This window comes from Pseudorasbora parva, chromosome 5 (assembly GCF_024679245.1).
Source record: "Pseudorasbora parva isolate DD20220531a chromosome 5, ASM2467924v1, whole genome shotgun sequence".
Classification (NCBI taxonomy): Eukaryota; Metazoa; Chordata; class Actinopteri; order Cypriniformes; family Gobionidae; genus Pseudorasbora; species Pseudorasbora parva.
Window position 1 is genome coordinate 351466 of NC_090176.1, and position 18323 is coordinate 369788.

Below are 18323 nucleotides of genomic sequence, written 5' to 3' on the forward strand. Positions count from 1 at the left end.
GTACGCCCACTGCACAGTGCATGCCGCCAAACATAAACAGAAGGTGGTCAGGTCCCGCCTCGGCCGCATCCTCATCACTCTTGGTCTGCAATCAGGGGACTGGCGACATTGTTTTCGTATCCAACGACCCTGTTGTCAAACGTGCTCGCCTGCACACAAACACTGTTTTCATGGCGACCCAAATAAATCACAAAAAAAGCGCTGTGCCCACCCCACAGTATGTACCCCTACTCAAATACTTCCCACACAGCGCACTTGCTGTCCCGTGCCACAAATGTAATGCGCCCACTACACAGTGCACAAACACTATCCCCACAGTGTTACTAGCACAAGCACCCGGGCTACGGGGTCCCTTTTACTAGCCCCCAATTCTAATTCAACCCCTGGCTTCACAAGCCCTGGCCTGGCAGGTCATTCCCGAAATATCAAATTGGGTGTTGAACATTATAAAACGAGGTTACTCGCTACAGTTCGCTCGCAGACCCCCGCGCTTTTACGCCATGGTCGAGACCTTAGTGAGAAGCAGCGTATGTCACGTGCTTCGCTTAGAGGGTTTTAAAACAGTTACAAAAGGGAGCGGTGGAAACTGTACACCTGACACTGAGCAAGTCAGGCTTTTACATTCGCTACTTCCTCATCCCGAAAAAGAATGGCGGTCTCTGACCAATCCAGGATCCAAGACATCCGAACTAAACGCTTATGATGCGCTTGTTCAAGATGCTGACGGTGCTCACAGTGCCAAAACCACTGGGAAATGGTTTACTGACCATGGTATTACTGTGCTCAACTCTCCTGACCTGAACCCCATAGAGAATCTGTGGGATATTGTGAAGAGAAAGTTGAGACGCGAGACCCAACACTCTGGATGAGCTTAAGGCCGCTATCGAGCATCCTGGGCCTCCAGAACACCTCAGCAGTGCCACAGGCTGATCGCCTCCATGCCACGCCGCACTGAAGCAGTCATTTCTGCTAAAGGATTCCCCACCAAGTGTTGAGTGCAGAACTGAACATCATTATTTGAAGGTTGACTTTTTTTGTATTAAAAACACTTTTCTTTTATTTCAGTTGGTGTGCAATGAATCTAAAACATATGAAAGTTTAATTTTTATCATTACATTATGGAAAATAATGAACGTTATCACAATATGCAAATGTTTTGAGAAGGACCTGTATATCTAGCCAATCATGTGAATTGGAGCATTAGAAAAGGGGTTAAAAACAGCAGCACTGCCGTTGAATCATGAGTGAATGCAGTTACAGCTGAAACACACACAGTGTTGTGCTGATAATGGTGAAATAACTGAAGAGCCAGAGAGAGGTGCAATACTCAGGCCAACCTGAAGGGGCGCTCAAAGGAAAACATTACATCTCTAACACTGGTGTGTGTGTTCTGTCTCTTTAAGCTGATGAGGAAAGCACACAAACACACACACACACACACACACACACACACACACGCACGCACGCACGCACGCACGCACACACGGCTAAAGATGAGTGTTAGATTGGAGGATTCTCCATTGGGAGAGATCTAAAGTCTGTGTGAGGGAAGGAAGTTATCATCTCAGTGTAAGCTTGTGTGTGTGTGTGTGTGTGTGTATAATGTAGATTAGCAGCATTAATGAAGTTAGCGTGCTCTGATTGACTGCGGATGAGGCAGACTGAAGCTACACCACACTTCTGATAATAACTCTGCATGTGCTCAAACAATAAAGCAACACACCTGAATACAATAATATGGCACATTTTATTTTCAGTTTCCACATAATCCAGATTCCCTGAGTCGGTGTGTGTGTGTGTGTGTGTGTGTGGGGGGGGGGGGGGGGGTGTTGTGTGGGGCACAGTTTGGTCAGGTTTTTCTCATCTTTTAGGAGCAGAGGCATATCTATTTTCAGTCAGAGAGGTGTGACGCTCCAATCTGCAGAGGTTATGAAAGGACACAAGAGGGCGCTCTTCAGTGCAAAGGGATCATTAGATGGGGAAGAAATTGCTTTTATTAATGTTTATTGGCCTCCTGGTGGAATATACCGTGGGGCAAAAAAATTTATTTCGTCAGCCACCAGAACTTGTATGATTAATTAAGTATGATTATGAAAAAAAAAAAAATCATCATTTAACTAATTAACTAATGTGTGGGATCTGCACTGCAATGCCTAGTTCCTCCACCAGGTGTCCATAAAGCCCCTTTAAGTGTAATAAAGTCAAAGCAATGCTATTTAAGATAGCATTGATCCGCTCAGAGGCAGGATTGTAAAGAAGACTTCTCCTATAATGAGCCCAAAACAGAGGAGAGCGGGTCATCACTTTATAAGGAGATCCAGAAGTTTAGGTGACACTACAACTAGAGCTTAATGTTATTCTGTCTGTTAATATCAGCTGTGATCATGTTATATGATGACATTATTAAAGACAAACGTAAGAAGACATGAGTTTCTACCATTCTGCTCATGGGTTGTTCTGGTTATTGATGATATATTCAGTATTAATATGGGTTAGGGTTAGTGAGGGTTAAATATGTGAGGTATATTCAGTATTAATATGGGTTAGGGTTAGTGAGGGTTAAATATGTGAGGTATATTCAGTATTAATATGGGTTAAGGTTAGCGAGGGTTAAATATGTGAGGTATATTCAGTATTAATATGGGTTAGGGTTAGTGAGGGTTAAATATGTGAGGTATATTCAGTATTAATATGGGTTAGGGTTAGTGATGGTTAAATATGTGAGGTATATTCAGTATTAATATGGGTTAGGGTTAGTGAGGGTTAAATATGTGAGGTATATTCAGTATTAATATGGGTTAGGGTTAGTGAGGGTTAAATATGTGAGGTATATTCAGTATTAATATGGGTTAGGGTTAGTGAGGGTTAAATATGTGAGGTATATTCAGCATTAATATGGGTTAGGGTTAGTGAGGGTTAAATATGCGAGGTATATTCAGTATTAATATGGGTTAGGGTTAGTGAGGGTTAAATATGTGAGGTATATTCAGTAGTAATATGGGTTAGGGTTAGTGAGGGTTAAATATGTGAGGTATATTCAGTATTAATATGGGTTAGGGTTACTGATGGTTAAATATGTGAGGTATATTCAGTATTAATATGGGTTAGGGTTAGTGAGGGTTAAATATGTGAGGTATATTCAGTATTAATATGGGTTAGGGTTAGTGAGGGTTAAATATGCGAGGTATATTCAGTAGTAATATGGGTTAAGGTTAGCGAGGGTTAAATATGTGAGGTATATTCAGTAGTAATATGGGTTAAGGTTAGCGAGGGTTAAATATGTGAGGTATATTCAGTATTAATATGGGTTGGGTTAGTGAGGGTTAAATATGTGAGGTATATTCAGTATTAATATGGGTTAGGGTTAGTGAGGGTTAAATATGTGAGGTATATCCAGTATTAATATAGGTTAGGGTTAGTGAGGGTTAAATATGTGAGGTATATTCAGTATTAATATGGGTTAGGGTTAGTGAGGGTTAAATATGTGAGGTATATTCAGTATTAATATGGGTTAGGGTTAGTGAGGGTTAAATATGTGAGGTATATTCAGTATTAATATGGGTTAAGGTTAGCGAGGGTTAAATATGTGAGGTATATTCAGTATTAATATGGGTTAGGGTTAGTGATGGTTAAATATGTGAGGTATATTCAGTATTAATATGGGTTAGGGTTAGTGAGGGTTAAATATGCGAGGTATATTCAGTATTAATATGGGTTAGGGTTAGTGAGGGTTAAATATGCGAGGTATATTCAGTATTAATATGGGTTAGGGTTAGTGAGGGTTAAATATGTGAGGTATATTCAGTATTAATATGGGTTAGGGTTAGTGATGGTTAAATATGTGAGGTATATTCAGTATTAATATGGGTTAGGGTTAGTGAGGGTTAAATATGTGAGGTATATTCAGTATTAATATGGGTTAGGGTTAGTGAGGGTTAAATATGTGAGGTATATTCAGTATTAATATGGGTTAAGGTTAGCGAGGGTTAAATATGTGAGGTATATTCAGTATTAATATGGGTTAGGGTTAGTGATGGTTAAATATGTGAGGTATATTCAGTATTAATATGGAGTTAAGGTTAGTGAGGGTTAAATATGTTAGGTTTATTCAGTATTAATATGGGTTAGGGTTAGTGAGGGTTAAATATGTGAGGTATATTCAGTATTAATATGGGTTAGGGTTAGTGAGGGTTAAATATGTGAGGTATATTCAGTATTAATATGGGTTAGGGTTAGTGAGGGTTAAATATGCGAGGTATATTCAGTAGTAATATGGGTTAAGGTTAGCGAGGGTTAAATATGTGAGGTATATTCAGTAGTAATATGGGTTAAGGTTAGCGAGGGTTAAATATGTGAGGTATATTCAGTATTAATATGGGTTGGGTTAGTGAGGGTTAAATATGTGAGGTATATTCAGTATTAATATGGGTTAGGGTTAGTGAGGGTTAAATATGTGAGGTATATCCAGTATTAATATAGGTTAGGGTTAGTGAGGGTTAAATATGTGAGGTATATTCAGTATTAATATGGGTTAGGGTTAGTGAGGGTTAAATATGTGAGGTATATTCAGTATTAATATGGGTTAGGGTTAGTGAGGGTTAAATATGTGAGGTATATTCAGTATTAATATGGGTTAGGGTTAGTGAGGGTTAAATATGTTAGGTTTATTCAGTATTAATATGGGTTAGGGTTAGTGAGGTTTAAATATGTGAGGTATATTCAGTATTAATATGGGTTAGGGTTAGTGAGGGTTAAATATGCGAGGTATATTCAGTATTAATATGGGTTAGGGTTAGTGAGGGTTAAATATGTGAGGTATATTCAGTATTAATATGTGTTAGTGAGGGTTAAATATGTGAGGTATATTCAGTATTAATATGGGTTAGGGTTAGTGAGGGTTAAATATGTGAGGTATATCCAGTATTAAAGCAGCACTAGGTAACTTTTCAACCTTCAAAATATATTTTTTAAGACTCTTGTGATGATAAATCGACTTACAATAGGTTGAATGACACGTCTGCCATAGCCTGATGGGGTCTGTATCGTTTTTAATCGTACTTTTAAACTTCGGGTTTCGGGTAGTAACCCGAGAACAAAAAGAACTACAAAATTCGACTGCTTTACGGCATATACGTCACTTCCACCAACACCCACACTTCCTTAAATTCGGACGTGCGAGCCCAACTTTGTTCGTCGGATAATATAGTCATGTCCGAAGCAGCAGAGACAAATAAGAAAGAATAGGTTTTGTTGGAGGAAAGCAATAAGAGGAAACAAAAAAGTGATGGGATTAAAGGCAGGACGAGGATCAGCATGTGACCAGCGTTTGCTCGTCGGCGTGAGCTGAAGGAGGCGTGCCCGACCGATGCTGTCATGCTTGTTACGGTGAGCTACCACTCAAACATTGAACTGAAGTATCATATAGATTCTGGAAAACGGTAACCAATAGACTACTATAATGACGCTGGCTTGTAAACGTAAGCATCGTGATTATTTGGCGTTTGAAAAAAATAAAACCCATGAAATTATATTTATATGACATGCTGAAACATGCCACTGACTGTAACGTTACCTGGGATGAAGACATTTCACACGCGCCGCCAGAAGAACTCTGAACTCCTCTTGCAGTGTTCAGGCGACCTGTTAGCGCTACACTGACCCGCGGCGCCACTTTTATGAAGTTATTTGGCCCGCACCGCACCACTGTATATATTTTTACAACCCGCCGCGCACCCGCGACCATTAAATAGACATACGGGGTCCGCGGGTTATGAGACGACCGACGCATCACTAGTTCAGGGCTATCAGGGTTGTCATGTCAACAAATGCATGCGCGATGGCATCCCCTGTTGTAGGATTACAGATCTTACGACAGTAGTTGAGGACATTATTTTTTCCAAACTGTAGGGGGACCCCGAGAGCAAAAGTAGCCAAGTGGGGCTTTAATATGGGTTAGGGTTAGTGAGGGTTAAATATGTGAGGTATATTCAGTATTAATATGGGTTTGGGTTAGTGATGGTTAAATATGTGAGGTATATTCAGTATTAATATGGGTTAGGGTTAGTGAGGGTTAAATATGTTAGGTTTATTCAGTATTAATATGGGTTAGGGTTAGTGAGGGTTAAATATGTGAGGTATATTCAGTATTAATATGGGTTAGGGTTAGTGAGGGTTAAATATGCGAGGTATATTCAGTATTAATATGGGTTAGGGTTAGTGAGGGTTAAATATGTGAGGTATATTCAGTATTAATATGGGTTAGGGTTAGTGAGGGTTAAATATGTGAGGTATATTCAGTATTAATATGGGTTAGGGTTAGTGAGGGTTAAATATGTGAGGTATATTCAGTAGTAATATGGGGTTAGGGTTAGTGATGGTTAAATATGTGAGGTTTATTCAGTATTAATATGGGTTAGGGTTAGTGAGGGTTAAATATGTGAGGTATATTCAGTATTAATATGGGTTAGGGTTAGTGAGGGTTAAATATGTGAGGTATATTCAGTATTAATATGGGTTAGGGTTAGTGATGGTTAAATATGTGAGGTATATTCAGTATTAATATGGGTTAGGGTTAGTGAGGGTTAAATATGTGAGGTATATTCAGTATTAATATGGGTTAGGGTTAGTGAGGGTTAAATATGTGAGGTAGATTCAGTATTAATATGGGTTAGGGTTAGTGAGGGTTAAATATGTGAGGTATATTCAGTATTAATATGGGTTAGGGTTAGTGAGGGTTAAATATGTGAGGTATATTCAGCATTAATATGGGTTAGGGTTAGTGAGGGTTAAATATGCGAGGTATATTCAGTATTAATATGGGTTAGGGTTAGTGAGGGTTAAATATGTGAGGTTTATTCAGTATTAATATGGGTTAGGGTTAGTGATGGTTAAATATGTGAGGTATATTCAGTATTAATATGGGTTAGGGTTAGTGAGGGTTAAATATGTGAGGTATATTCAGTATTAATATGGGTTAGGGTTAGTGAGGGTTAAATATGTGAGGTATATTCAGCATTAATATGGGTTAGGGTTAGTGAGGGTTAAATATGTGAGGTATATTCAGTATTAATATGGGTTAGGGTTAGTGAGGGTTAAATATGTTAGGTTTATTCAGTATTAATATGGGTTAGGGTTAGTGAGGGTTAAATATGTGAGGTATATTCAGCATTAATATGGGTTAGGGTTAGTGATGGTTAAATATGTGAGGTATATTCAGCATTAATATGGGTTAGGGTTAGTGATGGTTAAATATGTGAGGTATATTCAGTATTAATATGGGTTAGGGTTAGTGAGGGTTAAATATGTTAGGTTTATTCAGTATTAATATGGGTTAGGGTTAGTGAGGGTTAAATATGTGAGGTATATTCAGTATTAATATGGGTTAGGGTTAGTGAGGGTTAAATATGCGAGGTATATTCAGTATTAATATGGGTTAGGGTTAGTGAGGGTTAAATATGCGAGGTATATTCAGTATTAATATGGGTTAGGGTTAGTGAGGGTTAAATATGTGAGGTATATTCAGTATTAATATGGGTTAGGGTTAGTGAGGGTTAAATATGTGAGGTATATTCAGTATTAATATGGGTTAGGGTTAGTGAGGGTTAAATATGTGAGGTATATTCAGTAGTAATATGGGGTTAGGGTTAGTGATGGTTAAATATGTGAGGTTTATTCAGTATTAATATGGGTTAGGGTTAGTGAGGGTTAAATATGTGAGGTATATTCAGTATTAATATGGGTTAGGGTTAGTGAGGGTTAAATATGTGAGGTATATTCAGTATTAATATGGGTTAGGGTTAGTGATGGTTAAATATGTGAGGTATATTCAGTATTAATATGGGTTAGGGTTAGTGAGGGTTAAATATGTGAGGTATATTCAGTATTAATATGGGTTAGGGTTAGTGAGGGTTAAATATGTGAGGTAGATTCAGTATTAATATGGGTTAGGGTTAGTGAGGGTTAAATATGTGAGGTATATTCAGTATTAATATGGGTTAGGGTTAGTGAGGGTTAAATATGTGAGGTATATTCAGCATTAATATGGGTTAGGGTTAGTGAGGGTTAAATATGCGAGGTATATTCAGTATTAATATGGGTTAGGGTTAGTGAGGGTTAAATATGTGAGGTTTATTCAGTATTAATATGGGTTAGGGTTAGTGATGGTTAAATATGTGAGGTATATTCAGTATTAATATGGGTTAGGGTTAGTGAGGGTTAAATATGTGAGGTATATTCAGTATTAATATGGGTTAGGGTTAGTGAGGGTTAAATATGTGAGGTAGATTCAGTATTAATATGGGTTAGGGTTAGTGAGGGTTAAATATGTGAGGTATATTCAGTATTAATATGGGTTAGGGTTAGTGAGGGTTAAATATGTGAGGTATATTCAGCATTAATATGGGTTAGGGTTAGTGAGGGTTAAATATGTGAGGTATATCCAGTATTAATATGGGTTAGGGTTAGTGAGGGTTAAATATGTGAGGTATATTCAGTATTAATATGGGTTAGGGTTAGTGAGGGTTAAATATGTGAGGTATATTCAGCATTAATATGGGTTAGGGTTAGTGAGGGTTAAATATGTGAGGTATATTCAGCATTAATATGGGTTAGGGTTAGTGAGGGTTAAATATGTGAGGTATATCCAGTATAAATATGGAAGCGTTCGTACAATCATTTCATTTATCTCTTTTATTTTCCTTTCTTTCCCCATTGAGCCATAATAATAATTATTGTTGTTTGTTTTTCATCCCTCTTGTTCAATTTTAGGTTAGTAATGTTTGAAAAGTAATAAACATAAATAAATAATATGTAATAACGCTAAAGTAATTGAAAACTGTGCTGTTTGTTCCTCAGAGTCAAAACACATAAAATAAATTAAAACACACACATTTATGAAGATTTATAATATGCATGAGATGTCTATTCCATAAACCCATTAGAAAAGCTTTTATTATGTGAGTGTGAGTGTGTGTGTGTGTGTGTGTGTGTTTGGAGGGGGGGGGGGGGGGGGGGTGCTTCCGGTTGTGTGTCGTCATTGCCGTGACGGACTCCGGCAGACAGTTGTGCTGGACAGTGGTGAGTTCATCATCGTCATCACGCGGTCACGTGTCCTTTATTCTGCGACGCGCGCGTGCTGTTCTCATAACTGCAGATGAGTGTGTGTGACTCGTGACGTCAGAGCCCGTACGCGTGGAATGTCTCAGCGTTTCCTATATTTTGATCATCGGGTTTCCATTGGCGCTCTCTCTCTCTCTCTCTCTCTCTCTCTCTCTCTCTCTCTCACACACACACACACACACACTCTCTCTGATGCTGGGAGTCGTGATGTTGAGCTGGAATCGCCGCGACAGAAGAGCAGGTCTAATAAAAGCTTGATCGAATAATAACTCATAAATGATGACGCTGATATGAGGTCTTCTGGCAGAAACGGCAACAGTGAGACATTTACTAGATTCATAACGCATTATACTTTTACAAATGATTGCAACAGCATTGCAAAAGTATGTTTACATTATTATTAATATTAATATTTTTATATTCTATATTAATCTGCATTTACGTTGCTTAATGAACATCTAATTTTAAATGTTTTGTCTCATTCATTGATTATCAATATGTCAGTCATTCATTGTGTGTGTGTGTGTGTGTGAGCCTGTTTATGTGGTTTATGAGGACACAAATTTGTATAACTACATGGGTATTACACTGGTATTACAATATAAATGTGGTTTATGAGGACATATCAAATGTCCCCATAATTTAAATGGCCTTAAAAACATACTAAGTGATGTTTTTATGAGAAAGTAAAACATGCAGCATGTTTCCTGTGATGGGTAGGTTTAGGGGCAGTGTGTGTGTGTGTGTGTGTGTGTGTGTGTGTGTGTGTGTGTGTGTGTGTGTGTGTAAGATAGCTGGGCCACATAGAATCTGTGTAATTGTTTTTGGTGATTTTGCGATTAATTAGAGGTTTTAAACGCGTTATAAAGATCTAAGAATAATGGAACTGAAAGCATTACAAACGTGTTTTTCAAACTAATCTGGATCTCTTATTGCAGGCTACATCCACTAACAGAGAAAATATTGCTTTATCAATTGTTTTGTAGACAAATCATTAATTAAACAATTTCATATCATTCAACAACAGAGCAGAATAAATAAATTCCTACCGAAGTAAATAAATTAACTATTTTAAATAGCTTTAAATAAGAAATTTTAGCTTTAAGAGTAATTAAAGTAGTTTCCTCAACTCCTTCATGGTCAATTTTATTTTAGACATTTTTAATTATCAGTCTCTCACTAAAAACATTTCCCATCAATAAGCGCAGCCTACACCCTTCACAATCACACACAGGACATTAGCCGAGGCTTGGCCTTTTAGCCTGAGTTTGAATCTGTGCAGCTGGTTTTCTAGATCTGCACCGGTCGACCAGAAGCGTAATGTTTGTGCATCACACACACACTCCTGCAAGCGGCCGGTCTTTCGCTTCACTTTGGCTGATCTCTAATCTCTAGGCACACAAACTGCATCGCAATCATTTCCCCAAATGCAACTTGCTCTTAAAATCATGCAATCTAATTTAAATCAAAACTGCTCATGTGCATAGTGTCTTTGTTTGTGATTATACTGCAGTGATTGCCTTTCATTTAAATTCCATATATTTCTTAAGGCCAGCTTGGCCTGTTATAGAGAAATAACAACAAATAATTTTGCTTAAACCAAGAAAAGTATCGCAGCCAGTATCGTAACTGGCCAATTTTCTTGTGAAAATAAATCAGAAATAGGCATGAAAAATCATGAATGGTGCAAAACGTGCTGTTTTTAAATGAAAGAAAATCTGGTTACCCTTTACAAATAGAGTTCATTAGATAGCTTTTGTTAATCTTTGTTATTGTTCATTTCCACATTTACTAATAGCGTATTAAAGTCTTGTTAACATTAGTTAATGCACTGTGAACGAACATGAACAGCTGTATTTTTATTTCCTAACATTAACAAAGATGAACAAATACAGTAACACATCTACTGCTCATGGTAGGTCATGTTAGTTAATACATTAACTAATGTTTAATAAATAAACCTTACTGTAAAGTGTTACCAGAGGTATTGTAATATATATATATATTTTATACAGTGCCTTGCGAAAGTATTCGGCCCCCTTGAACTTTGCAACCTTTTGCCACATTTCAGGCTTCAAACAAAAAGATATGAAACTGTAATTTCTTTGTGAAGAATCAACAAGTGGGACACAATCATGAAGTGGAAAGAAATTTATTGGATATTTCAAACTTTTTTAACAAATCAAAAACTGAAAAATTGGGCATGCAAAATGATTCGGCCCCTTTACTTTCAGTGCAGCAAACTCTCTCCAGAAGTTCAGTGAGGATCTCTGAATGATCCAGTGTTGACCTAAATGACTAATGATGATAAAGAGAATCCACTTGTGTGTAATCAAATCTCCGTATAAATGCACCTGCACTGTGATAGTCTCAGAGGTCCGTTTAAAGCGCAGAGAGCATCATGAAGAACAAGGAACAGACCAGGCAGGTCCGAGATACTGTTGTGGAGAAGTTTAAAGCCAGATTTGGATACAAAAAGATTTCCCAAGCTTTGCCAAGGAGCACTGTGCAAGCGATAATATTGAAATGGAAGGAGTATCAGACCACTGCAAATCTACCAAGACCTGGCCGTCCCTCTAAACTTTCAGCTCATACAAGGAGAAGACTGATCAGAGATCAGCCAAGAGGCCCATGATCCCTCTGGAGGAACTGCAGAGATCTACAGCTGAGGTGGGAGACTCTGTCCATTGGACAACAATCAGTCGGATACTGCACACATCTGGCCTTTCTGGATAAGCGGCAAGAAGAAAAACATTTTGTTTAAAGTTTGCCACAAGCCACCTGGGAAACACACCAAACATGTGGAAGAAGGTGCTCTGGTCAGATGAAACCAAAATTGAACTTTTTGGCAACAATGCAAAACGTTATGTTTGGCGTAAAAGCACCACAGCTCATCACCCTGAACACACACCATCCCCACTGTCAGACATGGTGGCGGCAGCATCATGGTGTGGGGCTGCTTTTCTTCAGCAGGGACAGGGACATTGATGGGAAGATGGATGGAGCCAAATGCAGGACCATTCTGGAAGAAGACCTGATGGAGTCTCCAAAAGACCTGAGACTGGGACGGAGATTTGTCTTCCAACAAGACAATGATCCAAAACATAAAGCACAATCTACAATGATGATTCAAAAATAACCATATCCAGGTGTTAGAATGGCCAAGGCAAAGTCCAGACCTGAATCCAGTCGAGAATCTGTGGAAAGAGCTGAAAACTGCTGTTCACAAACGCTCTCCATCCGACCTCACTGAGCTCCAGCTGTTCTGCAGGAGGAATGGGCAAACATTTCAGTCTCTCGATGAGCAGAACTGATAGAGACACACCCCAAGAGACGTACAGCTGTAATCGCAGCCAAAGGCGGCGCTACAAAGGGTCAACTTAAGGGGGACCAATAATTTTGCACGGCCAATTTTTCAGTTTTTGATTTGTTAAAAAAGTTTGAAATATCCAATAAATGTCGTTCATGATTGTGTCCCTCTTGTTGTTGATTCTTCACAAAAAATTACAGTTTCATATCATTATGTTTGAAGCCTGAAATGTGGCAAAAGGTCGCAAAGTTCAAGGGGGCCGAATACTTTCGCAAGGCACTGTATATATTAGGGAATGATATGTTAGCAACAATACAGTTAGTCCACGGTTCAATATATACCTCGGTTTTTATCCACAGTTTTCCGGTTCGGTTCAGTTTTTTTGCTATTCTATTCTTAGGCGACAGGAACAGAAAGAGGTTAGGGAGAAAATGTTTGTATTGCAATAATCTTTCTTTATTTTACTTTGCTTAAAACCCTTACTTAAACTTAAAGATTTACTTTAAAAACCCTTGTACACATTCCTAGTGTATTTTATAATATAAAATAAATATATATAAAGATTTACAGTGGTAGCTCAGAGATGTACAGCAGTATTAAGTATGAAATTGAATGAATAAATGTAGGCTTAAATTAAAACTACATAGTCTTCAATATACAACATTGATTAAAAGCTGCTATATTAAAGGTCTTTTTTATTTTGTAACAACAATGACTATGAGTTGAATATCTCGGGGAATAATTAACTCAAAAGGGATTTAATATTCAATATTCATGAATTTATGAATATAATTTGCCAGTTGTTCATTACGTATTAAGATTTTCCGATAGGGAAAAATGTTTAATTAAATACAAGTAACCCTTTACAGACTTGCTTGAAATTATCCTACTAAGTTTGTCCTGCAAATTAGTTATAGACTTTTCAAATCAATTCTCAATAAGGGATTACTGCTTTACGAGCGCATAAGAAACATTAACTTTACTGATCAGGATAAGTTCAATATTTCAAATGGTCATACAGTTTACTTTACTAACATAGTAGCATAAGCAGTGAGGTAACGTTAGATCGCAAGTTTCATTGACTTTGTGTATGTGGCAGAATAACAGATTCAACTCATTAAATGTCTTTTGGAGGTTTAATAAACACAGACTAAAAATAACACTACGATTCACACAGAAAGTACATACTAAATATGCATCAAGAGAGTAGAAGTATAGATATTAACGAAAGAATACATAAAAGAGAATAATGAATAGACTGAAATTAGAGAGAGATAAAAGAAAGAGAGAGCAAGAGAGAGAGATGGTACAAAGCATTAGAGGTAAGAAGCAGCTTTCCTTCAGTTCATCAAATACAACCTTCACGGAGTTAACTTGTCCCAACGGGAAAATAACACACCCTCTTTACAGCAGTTTGAATTTATAAGAAGAAGAATACTTGCATTCTTTATGGTTTCGTTTTGGCTTCTCGCTTGTGTGTGTGTATTTCTGCGTATTTGGTGGTTCTCTCCGAGGTCGGGAGGGGAAGTAGTTTTTCCTTTAGCGGCGCTTCGTGTCCCCCTCCTGAAGAAGCCCGTGGGCTAGTAAGTTGATGGAACTAGGAGCAAAGGGGTTGTTGACGACCGGATTGTCGGAAGAGCGGAGATTTCCAGAAAAGGAGTTTTTTGAAGAGGAGTTTTTCAGAAGAGAAGAGATTCAGAAGAGTTCAGAAGAGTTTTTTAGAAGCGCACGATTGTGGTCTCCACTGGTCTTTTAAGACAATTAATCCACGCCCCCTTCTGGCTAATTCACCCAATCCAGAGGGTGAATTCTGAGCGGGAAAAGTTCTCTTTGTCTTATTTTATGGCCTATTTTGCATGTTTCTGAGGTGTCGTAAAGGGGTGTTGATTTTGTATGGTTTTACTCCCAAGTCGGCTAAACATATTAATGATACATTTCACAATCCCATTTTGTGCATCGTTGAGTAAGTCAAAGAAATAGGAATATTTAGATATCAAACACCTTATGGCTAGGAGATATTAAAACAGAGATAAAATTTTACACAGAAATACAAGCATTTAAAATGAGCTTACATTGTTTCTACGCCATGACTGAGTAGGCCTGAGTCAAGGAGCATGCATATACACACCAAGCTACCTCGTATACAGTCTAGAATAGTCTTAATTAAAGCTTCATAAGGAAAGTGTGTGTGTGTTTGTGAGTCCTTGTGTATTGACAGGAGCCTTGGCGCCTTTCGGTCTGGGGAATGAAAAGGGGGGGAAACACGGTTCGAGTCGTGTGACCCGATCATGGCCTGTTTTATTTGGACTGGGTCGTAAAACTGCCGAAGTTGTCACTTCCCCCAGACTCTGTGGCGTGGCTCTTAATTTACATGCGGCTAAAAGCTACCCCCCCCCCCCCCCTTTTTACAATCAACATTGGGTTCCTCTTTGATCCTCATTGTAAGAGACCACAGACGCTACAATTTTATTAAAATCATTTTAGAGGTTAACTGTCCCTTTAAGGATTAGGCTGCGCTGCTGTCAATTGAAGACCTGCTCGCATCTCATATACAGACGCACACGATTTTACTTCCACTTTAGACATAACCGACTGCGTTTATATATGTTAACCTTGTGTGTGTTTGTCCAGTAATCACGTGTGTTTGACAGACGTTTAGTGCACGCGCTCAATGCAAAACAGTGCATGGCACGCCAGTGAAATGTTTAACCGGCAAGGCTTTAAAACGCGCCTTAACTCCAGTGCATATGATTGGATATTTGCTCATATAAGCGCGTAGACTCATAGGCACACTCAAACACAGCCGAAATAAACTGAGAGAAATATTTCAAACGGAGAGTAATGGAAATAATTAGATAAATGCAAAACCGGAAAAAAACGCAATTCACCAGCGCGTATTGAACCGTGAAAGCCGTACCCAACGGTTCGATATTATATTGAGTATTGTGGTATCCCTAATATATATATTGTAGTTGTGCTGCTACCTTTTGTGTTGGGTGCACTAGTGCTTCCCGTGTTAGTGCCTCCTGAGGTTTACCTGCACCTGCTGGCCACGCCCACTTCTTAACATCCAATCAACAACCGGCGGACAGAACCAAGCCCCATCCTACATTCATTTCTTGTCCCATAATCTGTTACACGCTGATGAGCGTGGAGAAAAGACACCCCAGAGCTTCAGAGAGCACATGTTTGCGCGGAGCATTTGACGGCAGGTTATTTTAACCCAGCTCGATCTGCTGCAGGTTCTTCGGGAAGCGTGTTGAAGATGAAGCAGAGCCAGGTGTGTTGGATCTGACAGAGCCACATCGCAGAGTGAGTGAGTAACACTTTAATAGCACTTTTGCTGTAAAGGACCGTTTTATATTTATATTGTTCTCTAAAACCCTTGTGTGCCGTAATGAGGGGCATTGGTACCTTTCCCTGTGTTAGTCAGTCATAAGTGTGGCTCTGTGCTGGATCTGGCCTTCCGCATTGGAGCCCGTTCACACCCTCGGATGAATAATTAATATCCCTGTGCATGATGGGAAGCGTCCAGGAGCGGCGGATATAGTGGTCAGCCTGTAGTTGAGTGATTGGGCGGGTTCGTTCTATAAGATGGAGAGGTTTTAGATCCAGTCCCTCTCTTCCACTGAGAATGCAGGCACACCTTGCACTCTAAGAACCTATATTTGACCCTCAAAGCAATTTTTCCAGTGCATTTTACCTTTATAAATGCTGTTATAAAAGATTGCTTAAAACCACCTGTAATAAGACGCTCCTTCTGATCTGTAGGGCTTCTGTCCATCTCTCTTGTCTCAGTCCGGGCTGATGGCTACAGATACAGCGATAGTGGAAGACTGGCTCTCAGAATTCAAGGTGAGTCAAGGAGGCGAGTATTAAGGCCTAAAAGCTTTTTTACTAACACACACACACACACACACACACACACACACACACACACACACACACACACACACACACACACACACACACACACACACACACACACACTCAAGCCAAGTACATGCATTGGGAAATCCCAAATGTATTTTTCCTTTAAATATCAAGTCATGAGCATGAACAACGCACATCAGGAAAGGGATGTTATTTCCCTATTTAAGATGGCCGTCGGGCAGCCCGACTGGAAAACACATTAGCCCCGAGACATCATCTTTGCGAGCCCTGGCCCAAACATGTTCTAGTCTGATCCCGAATCGCAGCACAATGAACCAACAGCATCTCAAACACAAAGGATACTCCAGCCTGTGACAGCATGGGAAGTTATGGGTAATTATGCTCAGTTGGATTTGTAGACATAATCAGTAGATCTCAATGATCTGTACCAATTAGGGGTGTAACAATACACTCGTGTCACGATTCGATATGTATCTTGATACTGGACTGTGTGATTCTATGTTATAGGATTATGAATGTAATAATGTCACTGAAACTCCGCAAACGGTCATTTTTTTCCCTCAGTGCAGGCAGCATCTCTCCCCATGCTCGCTATGCGCTGCCTCTCCTGCTATTTATGCAGTATGTAAGAATTCTGAGCTTCTCAGAGAAAATAAAAAGACTATCACACTCAATTACTATGAGCCTCCAGATATCAACAAAAAAGTGGCGAGCCCCACAAACCACCAAAGTCTGTGGCCACAGCTCTCAGGCCCTCCCCCTCCTCCTCTAAAAATTGTTATAAAGGATGTGGCACTGTCTGATCATTTCTGTATTTTCTTTTATATATCAATCTCTCCTGCCATTGAAGCTAGATCTGTCTCTGTCAAAACGAGATGCTTAAAGGTTTAGTTCACCCAAAAATGTATTTAATTAATGACTCACGCCAATGTCGCTCCACACCCGTAAGACCTCTGTTCATCCTCGGAACACAGTTTAAGATATTTTAGATAGTCTGAGTCCTTTGAATGTAAGTGTATGCCCACTTGCTGTCCACGTCTAGAAGGTAATGAAAACATCATCAGAGTAGTCCATATGTGAGATCAGTTGGTTAGTTAGACTCTTTTGAAGTGTCGACAATACATTTTGGTCCAAAAATAACAAAAAATACGACTTTATTCAGCATTGTCTTCTCTTCCGTGTTCCTCAAATAAAGAATCAATCAGTCATGATTCAAGATTCAGATCGCGTGTCAAACTGGCAAACTGCTGAAATCACGTGACATTGGCGATATGAATCACGAATCAATCTGCTGATTCGCGACCGTTTGATTCTTTATTTGAGGTTTGAAAACAAACGTGGAAGAGAAGAGATTGCTGAATAAAGTAGTATTTTTTGTTATTTTTGGACCAAAATGTATTGTCAACGCATCAGAAGAGTCTAACTAACCAACTGATGTCACATATGGACTACTTTGATGATGTTTTCATTACCTTCAGGACGTGGACAGCAAGTGGGCATACACTTACATTAAAAGGACAGAAAGCCCTCGGACTAAATCTAAAATATTTTAAACTGTGTTCCGAGGATGAACCGAGGTCTTACAGGTGTGGAACGACATTGGGGTGAGTCATTCATGAAATAAATTTAATTTGTGGGTGAACTAACCCTTTAAATGAGAACACTAATGTGCTGTTTATGAAGGCTATATTGCTAACACCAAGCATATCTGCAAACTCTGTTGATTTTCTCCTTGACTCCTTTAACCCAAAGGTTAATTGTTATAAAGGATGTGGCACTGTCTGATCATTTCTGTATTTTCTTTTATATATCAATCTCTCCTGCCATTGAAGCTAGATCTGTCTCTGTCAAAACGAGATGCTTAAAGGTTTAGTTCACCCAAAAATGTATTTAATTAATGACTCACGCCAATGTCGCTCCACACCCGTAAGACCTCTGTTCATCCTCGGAACACAGTTTAAGATATTTTAGATAGTCTGAGTCCTTTGAATGTAAGTGTATG

The 18323-nt window shown here is 38.9% G+C and overlaps 1 protein-coding gene across 7 annotated transcripts in view; it reads left to right on the plus strand.

Moving 5' to 3' along the window:
- hycc2 (hyccin PI4KA lipid kinase complex subunit 2) overlaps positions 1–18323 on the plus strand; it is a 64972-nt gene that overhangs the window by 11916 nt on the left and 34733 nt on the right. Inside the window, exons 1-3 of one of the 7 annotated variants that reach the window (XM_067442970.1) lie at positions 1551–1569; positions 15670–15743; positions 16199–16282. In XM_067442970.1, the coding sequence (XP_067299071.1) occupies positions 16235–16282 (48 nt within the window). In that variant the 5' untranslated portion in view covers positions 1551–1569; positions 15670–15743; positions 16199–16234. The other 6 variants (XM_067442967.1, XM_067442972.1, XM_067442965.1 and 3 more) reach the window with 6 other exon arrangements.